The sequence below is a fragment of the Bos mutus genome, chromosome 6, assembly GCF_027580195.1.
Source record: "Bos mutus isolate GX-2022 chromosome 6, NWIPB_WYAK_1.1, whole genome shotgun sequence".
In the NCBI taxonomy this organism is placed as follows: domain Eukaryota; kingdom Metazoa; phylum Chordata; class Mammalia; order Artiodactyla; family Bovidae; genus Bos; species Bos mutus.
In genome coordinates this window covers 5,974,045-5,990,300 of record NC_091622.1, presented here as the reverse complement: position 1 = coordinate 5,990,300, position 16,256 = coordinate 5,974,045, and the positions used below count along the sequence as shown (strand labels likewise).

The 16,256-nt window shown below is 41.2% G+C and overlaps 1 protein-coding gene across 3 annotated transcripts in view; it reads right to left on the bottom strand.

The window, feature by feature from the left end:
- PDE5A (phosphodiesterase 5A) overlaps positions 1–16,256 on the bottom strand; it is a 151,686-nt gene that overhangs the window by 39,417 nt on the left and 96,013 nt on the right. For all 3 annotated transcript variants that reach the window (XM_070371936.1, XM_070371938.1, XM_070371937.1), the window contains exon 11: positions 14,322–14,381. In XM_070371936.1, coding sequence (XP_070228037.1) covers positions 14,322–14,381 — 60 coding nt within the window. The remainder of the gene's footprint in view (positions 1–14,321; positions 14,382–16,256) is intronic.

Here is a 16,256-nt window from a genome sequence, read left to right as displayed (position 1 = left end):
TTTTTTTAACTGAGCCCCTTGTGGGTAACTGCTATGCTTCTAAGTAAGGCCAGGTGGAGAGAGGGTAACTGTACCTGGACCACTAGGCAGATCTAAGGAGTCCAGTGATCCAACCGCTTTATATTTCCTCAGCGTCAATTCACTCAACAGATATTTACTGAGTAGTTATTCAGGACCTGTCCCAGTACTATGGACTGAGAATAAGTAGTGAGCAGGATAAAGATAATGTTCTAAGCATTTTATGTTTAATTCTCAAGACAACCTTTTGAAATGGATACTCTAGCTCCACCCTTGGTTTGATTTTTAATCATCTTATGGTAGTAAACACTTGCAATTTCTTCAGATACACCTTGCTCTTTTTAAAAAATCAATATTCCTTTTACCTCCTGCTTCTCCTACTTTCTTTAACTAAAGGACTTCTTTAAGACACAGTTCCCATCCATGCCCTTCAGAGCCAAGCCCACTGTGGGAATACCTGTTTAATCACACAAGTCACTACAGTCTACTTTCCTGTTTATCTGCTCCTAACCACACTGGACTGACAGGTCGGGCTGAATCTCACACATCTTTGCATCCATTGTGTCTACTGATGGATAGAGTTCTGATATTTTTTAATATGAATACCTATTAAATGAATGGGAGGGGGAAAAATGGCATTCTCTTCACTTAATTTGAGTTACAAGTTATAAGGTCTGGTTTTAAGGTCCCAAATCCTCCTAGAAAGGTGAGGTCCATTAATTTTGAGTTGGAAAACTAGCAGATGCATTCATTCCAATCTGTTTTGTTTGGCACTGAATATTTTTAAAAATCACCATTATTTGTTACACTATTTTAAAATTGGGAGATTTTAACAATAAAGCCGTATTTCTGATCTTTCCCGAAAAATCAGGCCACATTGAGCTTCAATTCCCATAAAGCGACTAGCCACAGCCAGCTCTCCTCCCCAAAACCTCCACCCCATACCCCCGGGCCCCTCAGACTGAGCAGGTTTCACACCCAGATTCTCTGCCAGGCCCCCCACCAGCATGAAAACTTACAAGAACCTCACTCCTCAACCCTCTTGACTATTTATTCTGCCAGCACTTTAGCGGCCTTAGCCACATCTGGCTGAAATTTATCTAAGAGGCTTTAACTTGGTTGGGGGGCAGAGGGAAGAAAATATAGAAATCTCAACCAGGTTCCTTCTAATGTTTTTTCCTTGATTTTCTCTAAACCCCTCAAGTTTCCTCTGAGTATCTGCCATATCACTTCCTTGCTCTCAATCCATCTTTTTGTGAAGTGAAAAGGTCAAACACAGAATTATAAAACCGTATGGAGCAACCTAGAGCTTTCCCCTGCCAAGCTGCGGGCACGTGCACACTCTCCGTGCATCTTGACTGGCACCTTTTACTTAGGCATACCAGACGTGTTTCAACTTTAAAAGAATGTCACCCTCTTCATACTCCAAACTAAGTCTCTTTCCCTGAGCCCAAATTTCACAAGAAAATATGCCTTCTGTCCAGCCAGCTCCACGGGCTTAGGCATGGGCTCGAGGAGGAGAAGGCAGGGGGACTGAAATGTTTGGGTAAATGGCTGTGTTGTTTACAGCAGCCTCCAGCATCAGGGACCGGGCAGGCACTGGGGTAGAGCTCGGAAGTGTGGAGGTGGGAGCAAACCTACTTTTTAACTCAAAGCAGCTAACAGCTGCTTCTCTTAGACACTGCACAAGAGAACAGATGTTCATGCCTTAGGACATCATTATTCTTAGCACAGGAAGTTGGCTTTCGCTCCTTCCACAAAGGACATTCTAAACACTACGCACGGGACACAGACAGCCAACATGCCTGGTGCCTTGCTCCATTACACACTCTAACTCCTGAGCACTCTCTTCCGAGACAAGAGACGCTTTTCTTCTGCTTGATCAGCCTCGTCACACCATGACTCAGACTTTTGAGCTAATCTAATGGGGGTGTGCAGACATTTTCCTTCAGAACCTTGTGGTCAGTGATACAGAGGTTCCGGATTCTTGGGATTGATTGCTAATAAGTCATGAGAAAGTCATACATCATTAAAGCTCTCATAAACTGCTTCTCTGACCATCACAAGAGAATTCAACTTTGTTTGCCTTGAAAGGGCTTGGGATACAGGGGATTTGAAAGAACACATATTGCCTGTCATTCTAACTTACCATTTATAAAATAAAATATTCTACATCTTACTAATAAGCAGGCAAAAAAGATGTGGTGTGTCTGGGAGAGGTTATGTATATACAATTCTGGGTTTTCATAGCTTCTTCCTTTCAGGGATGGTTTGTCAGAATTTGCAAAGTGAAATCTTTGGGGGGTAATATAACTTATGATATTGAATACTTAACAGACATAACATTTTATAGACTCTGTAAAGCAATACAGTGCTATAAATATATGTATGTATTATGACCGAATAACCCAGTTCAAAACTTCTGGAACTATGATACCACCTAACACTGTTCAAAGGTCTTCCCTGGTAACTCAGTGATAAAGAATCTGCCTGCAGTGCAGAAGATACGTGTTTGATCCCTGGATTGGGAAAGTCCCCTGGAGAAGGAAATGGCAACCCACTCAAGTATTCTTGTCTGGAAAACCCCATGGACAAGAGGAGCCTGGTGGGCTACAGTCCACGGGATTGCAAAAGAGTAGGACAAGACTGAACAACACAACACTCTTCCACATTGCTATTCTCCCACGTGAGTGCACAATGCTTGTGAATTCTTAGGGAAAAACAATTAGATATTTGCCTGCTTAATTTGAATAGAGTTAAGCCTTTCTAGAGTTGGGTGTTCCAATCCATGTCAAATTAACCAAATACTGAATGTAAAAAAACATATACAAAGCTCCTTGGATTAAATATTTAACCTGGCACTTTGCTAATATAATGTCACTTTTCTTCTGAGTCCTTTAATTACATCTGCCACTCAAACTAATAAACTAGTAATAAACTATTAATAAATAAACTATTCCTTGTATGACTCTTTAGAGGAAATTCATTTAAGTCCCTTTTTTATTATGACTCCTTTTCCTAAGGCCTTGATCCCTTTTCACCATTCTTGCAAAAATTAAAAACAAACAGCTCTGGAAGTGAAATTCACTAAGGGTGAAACTGGACACATTGCTCAGCGGTCTTTAATCAGAACCAGTTGTTCTGGACGACCCTGGTGGTCCAGCACTTAGGAATTGTCTGCCAGCGCAGAAGACACAGGTTTGGTCCTGATCCGAGAGGATTCCACATGCCACAGCCACTGAGCCCTGCACGCCCCAGCCAGCATTCCACAAGAGAACCACTGCAGGGAGCAGCCCAGTGCACTGCAATGGAGAGAGCCGGCACATGGCAATGAAGGCCCAGCCCAGCCATAAATAAACACACTTTATTTAATGGGACTTCCCTGGTGGTCCAGTGGCCAAAAATCTGCCTTCCAATGAAGGGAACTCAGGTTCGATCCCTGTTCAGGAAACTAAGCTCTCACATGCAGCTAGAGCCTGTGCACCATGACTACGGAGCCTGGATACGAAAGGTTCACATGCCATGACCAAGACCCAGTGCAGCCAAAAATAAAACAAATATTAAAAAAACAAAACAAAACAGTTGTTGTGAACACCATCTGACTGATAAGGAACTACATAATAAACTGATCGTGACCCAGCAACATCCCAGATCAGCCACCACATTTGCATTTTGGCATAATGATGTGAAGAGCTGACTCATGTGAAAAGACCTTGATGCTGGGGAATATTGAAGGCAAGAGGAGAAGGGGACAACGAAGGATGAGATGGCTGGATGGCATCACTGACTCAATGGACATGAGTTTGGGTGAACTCCAGGAGCCGGTGGTGGACAGGGAGGCCTGGCGTGCTGCAGTCCATGGGGCTGCAAAGAGTCGGACACGGCTGAGCGACTGAACTGGTAATGATCATAAAAAGAGAAATCTAAAAGCAAGGTGAAGCACATGGTGAAGCCATGTTTGCTGTTAGGGGCTCTGGTCCCGATGTCCCACTGACTTTGTCACCCTGAACAAGACATTCAACCTTTGCCTATTTTCTCACCTGTAAAATGAGGGGATTGGATCAGATCATCGCTAAGGTTTAAGTTATCCCTGCGACCACACATCTAGGATTTCGTACTGCCTTTTCACTTTGGAACCCAAGGCCACCCTGTGAGTGGCATCTAAATCTTGCCAGTGACATTCCTGTATAGGTCCAGGCTCTGTCTCCAGTTCTCTAACCATTTAGATAGATGGTGCACCTTAGCTGTTATGGTTATACTATGCCTTTCATGCTTGATTCCTCACACATGAGAGAAGAGACATTCCTCCTCCAAGAAGGCTTAAATACAGGATCCTAGCTTCTACCATGAGAGCAGAGGAGGGTGAGACTGGTTACATGGCGGCCTCTATACTTACTGCAGTAACACCCTAAATGAAAAATTGAGTTTTCAGAAATTGCCATCTATGTGTGTGTTTTTTTTTTTAATGTACGGATAGGGGAGGTGTCTGTATCATGGCCATTTGTTTTCAAGGTTAATTAATACTCGCTCACTTCTGGGTCTCCTTGTTCCTCCTCCGCTGCCTGGAATATAGCCCTCACGTCATCATATAGCTAGTTCTTTCCCGTTTTTGTATGTCTCAGCTGCACCCAAGAAACATTCTGTGGTAGACCCTGTAGCAAGACTCTATTAACACAGTATCTACATCCACCTTATCTGAGCGAGCCTTCGTTTTCATAAGAGTCAAGAAAGCTCAAAAATTTATTTCCCAGACTCCCTCTCATCTAGGGTTCCAGATGGAATTTGGTCTCTCCCGTGAGGTATACTTGAGGGAGACCTGGATTTCAAACTAACACATGAGGAACCCATGTTCCTGAAATGTGGTTCCAGAGGGTGTCAAAAGCTGTGGAGGCTGCAGTTCCAGCAGACGCTTTCTGACTACCAAACCAAACCGCCCTGGCTGATTCTGGAAGGAGGTTCTATAATGGGTTTCTGATTCTGTCTTCCATGGGAGTTCCCACACTGAACCAAACTACAATTCTGTTGTAGGACTAATTCCTAAGGTCATCCAGCCACCCTCTCCAATTATGTGAAAGCACTTAATTATTTTCTGCTTTAAACAGCAAAAGGAGCTTCTGTTATCTGCAACTGAGTCCTGATGGTGCTCTTTGGGCAAAGTGTCGGTGGGCAACAGGTTCTCAGGGTGAGCCCTCTGGGTCAGAGAGCTCTCTTGGACAAGGTAGAAGGAATCAAGTTTCTGTTAGAGCAGCGCCTCTCACAGTTTGGTTCCAGCGGCTGCAGTGGCCTCTGAGAACCTGCTGAAAATGCAAATTCCTGGATTGTACCACAGAACACAGACAATGAAGGACAGGGAAGCCTGGCAGGCGACAGTCCACAGGGTTGCAAAGAGTCGGACCCGACTTAGTGACTGAACAGCCACCAACCACACAGAACTACTCAATCGGAAACTCTGGGAGTGGAGCTCAGCCATCTGTATTATAATGAAACTTCCAGATGATTCTGGTGAGTGCTGGAGAACCGCTGCATTAGAGAGTGGTTATTAATAATCAATAGCATGTAACAGTCACTGAGGTCATCACGTGCAGTTATAAAGAAGGAAATCCTTGAGGACCCGTGACGGCTGCCGTGTCACATGGTGCTGGAACGCTGCTTCCAGCTGCTGTGCCAGTATTACAGGAAGGAAGGAGAAGCTCTGGGCTATAAATTGTGAGAAAAGTAAAGAGTTTTATGGTCTTCCTAAAACATTCTGTCCGTTGAAGCACTAATAGAGCCGAAACCCACACTCTGTCTTATCTTGCAGGTTGCTGAATTGTGGTATAGGATGAAATCAGACTTGCCACACCTCACAGATGAACATTAGAGCACTGATGAGGAGCGGCAGAGGCTCCAGGAATGAAACTGAGATGCTGAGAAGGTGTGGCCGCTCATGCTGGAAACGTCTCTACAGTATAATTTTGCATGCCTATATTTTACAGTCATAGAACCTTTTTTCCTGATTATAATTATATAGTATTATACAATTATGTTATACATTTCGTCCCTCACTATTCTTTAAATCCCAAGAGGGCAAGACATTGATTATTCACTGTTATATCTGGAACACCTAACATAATACTCACATAAAACAAGAGCTAAATATGAATGTATAAATAAAAAATTTGTGATCAAGCACCTAATCAATTCATCAATATTTAATAATATTTAAACATAATATTTAATAATATATAATAATATTTAACAATAATGTAATTTGGTAAAGAGCTATAATACAAACATTAAAATTTGTAATGAACTATGCTATGTCAGACACAACAGATGAACTGTAGACTGTGCCTTCTCTTACAGTTCAAGTATTCACTTTATTTACTTTTGAAAATTTTTATTTATAGCTGACTTCCTTTCATTTGCACAATGAATACTTCACATTATCATTTTAAAAACTCAGTGTAAGTGGCAATAAAGTTTGATTCATTCACTTGCAAGAACACTGGAAACTCAGAATGGGAAAACAATTACCAAAAGTTTTCTGCTTTTTAGCAGCTCTCGTAGGAAGTTACTTAAAATGGTCAACTCAAGGTGACTTCCCTCAAGTAGAGAACTGGTTACATATAATTCATAAACAAAAGGTTTACACTTCTCTTAGAACATATGGTGCTTTCTTCCAGTAAGTTTTCCACCTACCTGTTGTTGTTCTTTGGCTAGAAAATGAGTGTATACTTTTATGTACCTGTTAGCACAACTGACGCCATCGTGGGCCATGCTGACCTTCCACTGACCCTCCCCAGTCCCCAGGACTGTACTCTGTAGTAAATAATTCTTCTGTCATCAAGGGCTTTGTAGTGCATAGATGTCATTTAGGTCCAGGTGACCTCTCTGCCCTGCTGGCTCCAAACAGTGGTGAAGACCGTGCTTACCATACTCCCAGTACCTGAGAGACTAGTTACCCACGCGTAAATCTTGACTTAGGAGTGCACGCCCTGCTTCCAAGCACCTCCGCACACCCCAGGGAAGCGACAAAACCGTCCCGGTGGGCCCCGTGGTGTGGAGGGCAGCGCTGGATGCTTCCACATTGTCGGTCCTCTGACCCCACCCGTGAGGTGCCCTACAGTGACATGATCCGCCGCTCACATGGAGCTGCCTGCCTCATTTAAAGACACCTTCTCAGTTCAGTGGGCACTTTTACTTCCCGCCATCTTCCAACACCTTAGGCAGAAAGACTTGGAACGTGACAGGGAAGATGAAGGCCTCAATGTTGCTTCTCCAGTATTAGAACTGATTTTCCTCCCAGGATCACCACTACTAACAGTAACTGGTACATAATGTGCATGTGGAGGGGGCATAGGTACCAGGAACTCTGGGCACTCCAACTCTCTGAAGGAAGTTCCTTTATTATCCTCTTTTTACAGAGGAAGAAACTGAGGCATAAAGAAACAGAGGCACAGATTTGCCCAGTATCACAGAGGTGGAATCTGAACCCAGACACCTCTCTCTAGACTCCCATTCTTAATCATCATGCTATATTCATGAAACTGAAAGCCGGCAATGAAAATGTATCTCGGCACCCCTCAACAGGACCAGCTCTGTGATCAGTCAGCAGGCGGTTTTATTCAACCATTAAATTATTTCTAGCTTCATAATCATTTTAAGAAAAAAGAAAGTATAATCTTGTTGAATGCTTTGACGGATTATGAACTGTGTTATTTCATGCTAGATTACAGACTTTCTAAAAGTCTGAATTTTCCAGAATCAGTCATTCAACAAAGCGTGTAAACCAGGTTCCTGTTAAGCAATCACTAAATAATAGCTATTTCTATTATTATTATTATTAAAATAGGACTCAAGGACTAACAGTCTGATGGAGAAGACAGATACATAAATAATGGAAATACACAGATTTTTAAGTAACGACAACACAAATATGCTGATAGTTTGCATGAGTGATCGCTAACAACACAGTGATGGGGAACTTAGGTACACATTTACTGTTTTAAAGTCATTTCGAATAGTTAATTCTGACTGGCCACAGGGTGCCCAAATTAAACACTTCTGGGTGTGTCTGTGACGGTGTTCCTGGAGGAGACAAGCATTTGAATCAGTGGACTCAGCAGGGCAGACTACTCTCCAGGGTGGGTGGGTACCACCCAGGCCACGGAGGGCCTGCACAGAACCTAAGGTGGGAAAAGAAGGAATTCGCCCCTTTTTGCTGCCTCCCACCCTGCTGGAGTGGGGCCATCCCATACCTTCTCCGGTTTTTGGACCGGGATTTCTGCCATCAGCCTGCCCTGTTCTCGCACCCTGAGACCACGCCAGATGACACCACGGGTGTCCTGGGTCTCCAGCCTGGAGACAGCAGACTGCCAGACTTCCATGCTCCCGTAATCACGAGAGTCAATTCCTAAGAATGTCTCTGGTGTACATACAAAATCTACTGGTTCTGTGTCTCTGGAGAACCCTGACTAATAAAGTCACCTATCTTTATAAAGTCAGGGACAATCATTCCTGAGCTTTATCAGTACCTTACTTAAGACAGCCCTTCTCTTATTCAACTACCGCTTATCATGAAATAAGTATTTACACAACAGAAGGAGACACCCTGGAGTCCCTTTTACACAACCATGGAAAAGAAACTTTATAGGAAAGAATACAGTTTAAAAATGCATAGTCTCCTTGAAGTCCATAAAGCACATGCTCAAGGAAAATAAGAATACACTTGGGTAAGGTAAATATAAGGGTCATTTAAAAATTATTGAGTTTCATATTTTTGGTGGATGCTCATGCAAAAAGGTTTATATTTAGCCTGTGGCAAAGTCTGTGGTAACCTCAGAAGAAAATACAGACATGTGGCTACACAATGAGCTCAACTGTACGAGCTTCAGACAAAAAAGGTCACACTGTAGTCAGGCACTCGGCCTGCCTTAGGTCTGACGTATCAAATATCAGGACGTAAAACAAAAATCAGAGAAACAACTCCTAACAGCCAACTGTTAAGAACAGGCTCCTTATTCAGAAAGTTATTTATCATAATAACTCTGAAAAGAAGGGCAGCTACTGAACTTGATCTTCCATAAAATGTCAAATTCTTCCAATTAGCTTCAGTGTTTTATGAAGGCATTTTGTTACATTCCTCCTTGATGTTTATTCAATATAAATGTAAAGAGGAAAAGAGATTTTCCTCAATGATACATGATTTAAGGAAGTTATTTACAGGAATGAAATTCAGATATCTGACATGTTTATCAGTAGCTACAAAGAGAGACGCCCAGTCGGGTATTTGAAGTTCTCCTCCAGTCACTATCTCACGCCTTGGGGCATTCTTCTGTACACAGCAGTTTGGGTTCAGGTCTTTGAACAAAGTCACATAATAGCCATCACACTACACCTTACAGATGCTTAATGTCTTCCTCATGTCTAATGTGCACAGAAAATGTATTCTTAAAGAAAAAGCCCCACACGATTAATGTATAAGGCTGTTAGACTACATCTCTCCTAAGAAGATTCAAATACAAATGAGAAAGAAACATTATTAATACAAAAAGAGGTGAATATTCCAACTCAGCACGTGGAATCAAATCTTAAAGAGAATGAAGAAGGGAGTAAGGCACAGCAGGACCAGATTAGTATTTTCTTCAATAACTATATCAATGTATTTATATGATTTTTCCTTCCTTTTAACATTATATAAATGGATTCCTTTACATTGCAATATGGAAGAGGCACAGACTGTAAAAAACCCTGAAAGATTAGCATAAAGTTTTTCAAAACCATGTAAAGAAGGCACATGACTGTGTCAAGATTCCAGTAAAGTCCATACCTGCTTATAAGTAAAACTTCAGAGAAAATGTATGACTGCAACTGGGACTAATACACAGATCTGGCTAACATCCAGTTAGTACATAAGAACTCAAGAACAGTGCCCCCATACTTTGGAGCTAAGACTGCCACTGGAATTAATACACTTATCAAATGAAAGTAGGAAGAATCAAACAGAATCTATTAAATCTGGCAATGTGGAAGACATACAGCCCAATTCATGTTAGAGACATCTATAAAAATGCATGCATCAGCTGACCGTGTAGAGGAAGCGAAAGGACCCAAACTGTTCAAAAATACTTGTAGCTCTTCGTGAGGAAGTAGGCGCCTTACTGGATGCCTTGTTACTACACTACGGTTCAGTGACACTGGTTATCAAGCTCATAGGTCAACTCTTCTTCATTATTATCTGCTCAAAATTTTCCATTTGCAAAATGTGATTATCCATAGAGACTTCTCCCAAAGAAATCCCAAAGAAGGAATGTGATGAGCACCCTGACATAAGGAACTGGCTCTGTCCTCTACCACTGCCTTCGGCATTAAGAGATTTGAGTCGGGCATCTGGGTTTGGCCCTCACTGCTGCTACCTGCAGCGTTCACAGACGTGCCTGATCAAGAGGGTTCGTGTGAAGTTACTGAAAGGGTAAGGTCAGGATGAGGTATAAATTCTATCCTAGGAAATCCTGCCTGAGTGGGTAGTTTCTTCCTCTCTCACTATTTTGATACAGGATCACAACAGGGTCTGCGTGCTTTTAGATACAACGTCTGTGATTAAAGAAATTGCTATAACATAGAGCAAGCTATAGGGACTGGAACTGAATCAGCACCGACTCCATGACAAAACTGGGAAGCTCATCTAAACAACGAAGCTCCAATAGATATTTATTCACTGTGATTCTAGCAAGAGAAGGCAGAAGAGGCAACCGATCAACCAGATATGCAGCTACTTGTAAGAAACACTATTCATTCTGATATCTTAACTATGACTTTCTAATGATCAGAGCCAGGTCAACTGGGGTCCTTTCATTTTTATCTCAAAACTTGTGACGAGAGATCATTAAAGGGCATGTGACAAAATGCTTGTTTAAGGCCCTATTTCTGCTACACCCAATTTCAAGCCAACAAAAAATAAGATTAAAAATAGGACAAAAATGTCAAGTAAAGCAAGGGGAAAAAAGGGATTCTGAATTTCCTATCAACTTTGTTATACTTTCTGCTGTAACGAGAACTTTTCTGAGCACAGAAATATTTAGTGTACTTAAGCATAGTATTTCAAGAACGCATTTCTAAAAATAAAAATTAAGCCTTTGACAGCTTTTCAATTATTTTAGGTTTTAAATTGAGATGAACCATCAGACACGTGACTAAGATAGCAATTCTGGTAATTGCTGGATGATGCAGGCACCTGTGTAGCTGGGGCTGCAAAGGAATTTTTATTAGGTTGACAGAAAACAGTTGAAATCATTTTCTGAATTTCAACCAATTTAAATGAATTATCTGACCTACGTTATCCTAAATTTCTCAATGCAGCTGCCAGAAATCTCTTTTCCAAATGGAACAACAGATGGTTTTGAACAATACTGCAAGACAGCAATGTTCAGTTTTTCCAAAGTGTTTTACTCTTGCCAAAATTATAAACATGATTGAGAAAATAATTTTCAGATTTTTCTGAAAGACTATGCTATTTTCAGAGTAAAAAGCAAAATTTAATATCCTAATGAATTTTTTTAGCATTATCTTTGCTAGTTTTTATTTATCTGAAACAACACATGGAAGAGTGTAACCTAGCCTCGTTTTGCAGTAATATTAATCCCACAGAGCTTGCAAGCGCTTCAAAATGCTTCTCTCCACGTGATCATTTCCTGCTCACAGCATGCAGTTAGTGCAAAACTCTAGCACTCTAGGAGGATTAGACAAATGGGCAATTAAGCCTGATGTGAGAGATACTTTCAACTTTTAAACCTTTGTAAATAATTGAAAAACAGCTCATTCCTTCAAACATCATCATGAGCAAAAGAAATATAGCCAATTCGAATGAGGCTAACCCCCAGAGAGCTTAACCTTTCAGATGAAATCATCTTGAGTTCCTTCGACTGTTCTTGGCAGATGACTCAGCTTCATACTCAGTGATTTAATCAAGAATCTACAAGTCTGGACCCTCCTTCCTTTCCTAGTCACTTTCTCCAGGGCTGTGCAATGATGTGTGTGCTCTGGGTCTGGACTGTCTGTCCTGGTACCTACTCACAACCTGGGAGATTCTGAGCAGGGCAATCTAAACTCAACCTCAGATTCCATTTTCAAAATGCTAATACTGACCTTACAGGGTAGCTGCAGACTTAATACACTTAACATACACAAAGAAATTCAAACACACCAGGTATATGGTAAGTGCTCGGTAAGTGTAGGGCTTCCCTGGTGGCTCAGATGGTAAAGAACCTTCCTGCAAGGCAGGAGACCCAGGTTTGATCCCTGGGTTGGAAGGATTCCCTGGAGAAGAGAGTGGTAACCCAATCCAGTATTCTTGCCCGGAGAATTCTATGGACAGAGGAGCCTGGTGGGCTACAGTCCATGGGGTAACAAAGAGTCAGACACGACTGAATGACTAACAGAGTAAGTGTAGCTGTTATTATCACCCCTTTTCTCTGGTCTTGGCCAAAGAAATGTCTGTAATGCTTAGACCACTTCAAGGTCCAGACCTCTGTCACTGTCCTACATTCTTAGGCTCACACTCACCCTGGACCTTGCCCCTTTGTCCACAAACATGTTGCCTCTCCTGCTTGTAAGCAAACTGCTCACAAGCACAAAACAAAACAATAAAAAACTTCACATGATGCAGCCAGCACCCTTCTTAGCCATTTCATTCTTTCATACAAAACATACTTTTTAAACTACTACTCATTTCCCCCACTTTCTCACCATCTAGTCTGACCTTTTGCATTTTCACTCCTGAAGCTGCCTTCTCCACCATCACCTAATCCCTGAATCCAGCAGCCTTTTCTCAGTCCTATTTCTCAACCTTCCTGCAACAACTGATGGGATCTCCTTCCTTATAAAAGCTGTTCTGCTTGCCTGCCCTCGCCTAAGTCTGCCTCCCTGTCTTACTACCATGTCTCTGCCTTAGCTGGCTTCTTTTCCTACAGCTTCCATCTAAGCGTATACCTACAACAGTTCTGCCCTCAGCCTTGCATTCTTCCCGCATTCTCCCACACTTGCTCCATTCCTATCATCTCACTATCAAGGGATTCCACCCCGAAACCCTATTGTTTAACCTCCAAATTGCCACCTCTAGTTTCCTGCCCTTCCCAGTGTGCAAGATGTCTATCTGGTTGTTCCACCTGCATCTCAAACTTACCGTGTTCTGCATCAAATCCATCTTTTCCTTCTTAATATTTCCACTTTGGTTAATGAAGGGGATGATCATTCTTTGAACTACCAAGGCCAGGACGTCTGAATCATCTTTAACCTCCTCCCTCCCTAAAGCTCATCACAGACAGGACAGCGCTAACGTGCAGCACTCTGGAGACAGACAGTGCAAATGTCTATCCTGACTCTTCACTTCCTGCTGGTGAGACCCAGAGCAAGTCCGTGGGCTTCAGTGTGGCATCCATAGCACAGCTTGTGCAGTTTACATGAGAAAACATATATAAGGGCATGGAGCATGACCATCTGGCAAGCCATAATGATGATGACAAAGAGAAGGAATCTCAGTAACCTCAGCGACCCTCTCATTGGTCCCTCACTCCCACGACATCTCACATACACTTTACATTGTCTCACATGAATGTAAACTCACAAGGCAGGCTTGGTTATCAGTGCCTAAGTGCTTTGAATTTCCATTAACCTCAACCAAGGCAATCTCAATCAAGTTGGGGCACACATCAAGACACACATCAATGTGCTTTTCTCTCCTAGCATCCTAAATAAGATAGATGCTTATTATATAAAAGCATCCATAATAAATAAATTAAAAAAACTTTGCAAAAATTCAGGAATTGACCTTATTTGAACCCAATTTCAAATAACATTCTGCAAGCCATATGGTTTGAAATTAAAACCATTCTCCATTTCTAATAACGCAGAGTACGTTATCAGTAACAAGCTATAAAATCTTTGTTGTTAGTACTCGAACCACACCACCACCTTGCAATCCCCTGTCCACACTTCCCCAGGAACCAAAAACTAAATTTAATTTTGACTTAAGAAAGATGTAAAGATTATAACAATTATTGGGAAAATATCAGAATCATTTAATGTGTTACAAAATCAATACAATGTTATCATCTGCTCTGTGTTATCAGTGAATTTCTAGCCTTGCAAGAAAATAGGATTAGATTTTTTTATAAATGTCCATATAAATATTTACCACATTTAATTAAAGGTCTGGGGACCACTACCCGCAGCAGCAGCTGCCCTGAGAGAAGCATATCTACGTCTTAATTAGGTGCCTCTGGTTAGTCATTTCTACAAAAGAGGAGGAGGAGGAGGAGGATTACCGCTAAGGACTGCAGCTCTCTGGTTTCTTCCTCTGCAGCTGAAGCATGATAAGACAGAACCTATGGGGTGAGAACAGAAGGAATGCATGTTAGACAAGAGAGGAACACCCAACACAGACCACAACTTCAAGCCTGGGATTCTCCTAAGCCTTCCCGCAGAGGTATCTAGACTCCTCAGAACATTGTATTTTCTTTTCTGCTTTCTTCAACAGAGAGAAAATCTCAGGTTTTTATTCAAATGCTTCTTATGGAAACAGAAAGTTATACTCCCTGTGTTCAAAGAAAACTGTCACTTTTCCTCTGACAACGTTGATACAACAAACACGTTATTTATAAGTCACACTATCAGCTCAAACTTGGCAGAAAATTCTGTGTTGCTTTTCTTAAACAAAAATACTGACTTTAGTTATTTTACTGGTGTACTGAATCAAGATAAAAGACTTCTGCATAAGCTGACATTTTAATGTCGATATTTAGGAAGAAAGCAGTCTGGAAGTGGCTCTTGGATGAGGCCTGTAACCACTGCAGAATTCGTAAGGAAAAACTGCATAGCAGAGAGATAAATGTCAGACAGATTTAAGGATACTTTTCCACTCGTAGAATTCAAGAACTGAGAAGAGCAGAAGTGGCCTATAAATTCATCTGTTAACAGCACAGGACACCTAGGCTCAGGGATTCTCATCATCTGGCTGTGAGCTCACACCCAGTGAGAAGAGGGCCTGGGACCCAGCTTTCATCTCCTAGTCTCGTACACTTTTCACCATCCTAGTGGAGTTACAAGAAGATAGTAAGGCAGATTTACTATCTTCCTATAACTTAACATGTGAATCATTAATTCCCATTTTCAAAACCAATAACTCCAAATGATGGGATAATATTTTAGATGTTCTTCTAAACCATGGTAGTGATTATATGTTAAATTGTTTATCATATTAAATATTTTTAAAAGTTACTTTTTGACAGAGTTAACACAGATTTACTAAAATCTCTTAAAGTTTTAGGGTCAGTGATAAAAAGGTACCTCATTTTCAGACTTTAAATGGCAAGTCAAGTAATTCAGTGGCCCAAACCAGCTTTCCTTAACTAGTTTTTAAAATTGTAAGCAATTACAAATCTAAAGCCAAATGGTAAATATGTCTATGTACTGTGATTCAGAATATTACACTATGGTAATACATGTGACTTGTCTTACTGTTTGAAGCATTAATCACTAGGAAACCTAAGGAACCGCAGAGCTGCTGTTTCCCGCTGCCGTGAAGTTGACGGGTCACAGCTAACCTGCCGTTGACACCAGGGAGGTGGTTTGTTGAGGAAGGCTAAGACGGCGACCCTGAACTAGTCTAATATAAACCAATGCAATGCAACACGGACAAATGAATAAAGGAATAATATGACATGCTAAGTTTAAAAAATTAATTTTGCCACACACTGAAGATAAAAATAGCACCACACTCATCGTGTTGTAAGGATTAACTTTTGTTAATGCATGTTAGAACACAGAGTAAGCCTTTGATAAAGGTTAGCTATTTACTGTTGTTTTACTGTCATTATACTGATGTCTTCTAGGTGAAAATAATTCCCTGTCATAAGAAAACATAAGGCATTTATGTCCCTGGGTTTTATCCAATGCCTTGGGAGAAAATTTTTTCAAGGTTAACTTGGTGATCACAGATACGATTTCCTATAATGAATTGAAATTGGAAAATGGGTATACTAAGTGAAAGTAGAAGTACTCATTTTTAACTAAAATAAAACTATAGTGTAAAAATAGAAGCAAATCTCAACGGGGAAAATATTCAGAAAGTTTGAACAAAATTATACCTGGGATTTGTCTCAAAGTAATCAGTGGATTAATAAGGAAGAAGAGTGCAGAGAAGTGGGCTAGAGTATGGATGGAATGATAGTAGCCACAGGTCAACTGAGGACAGCTAATGA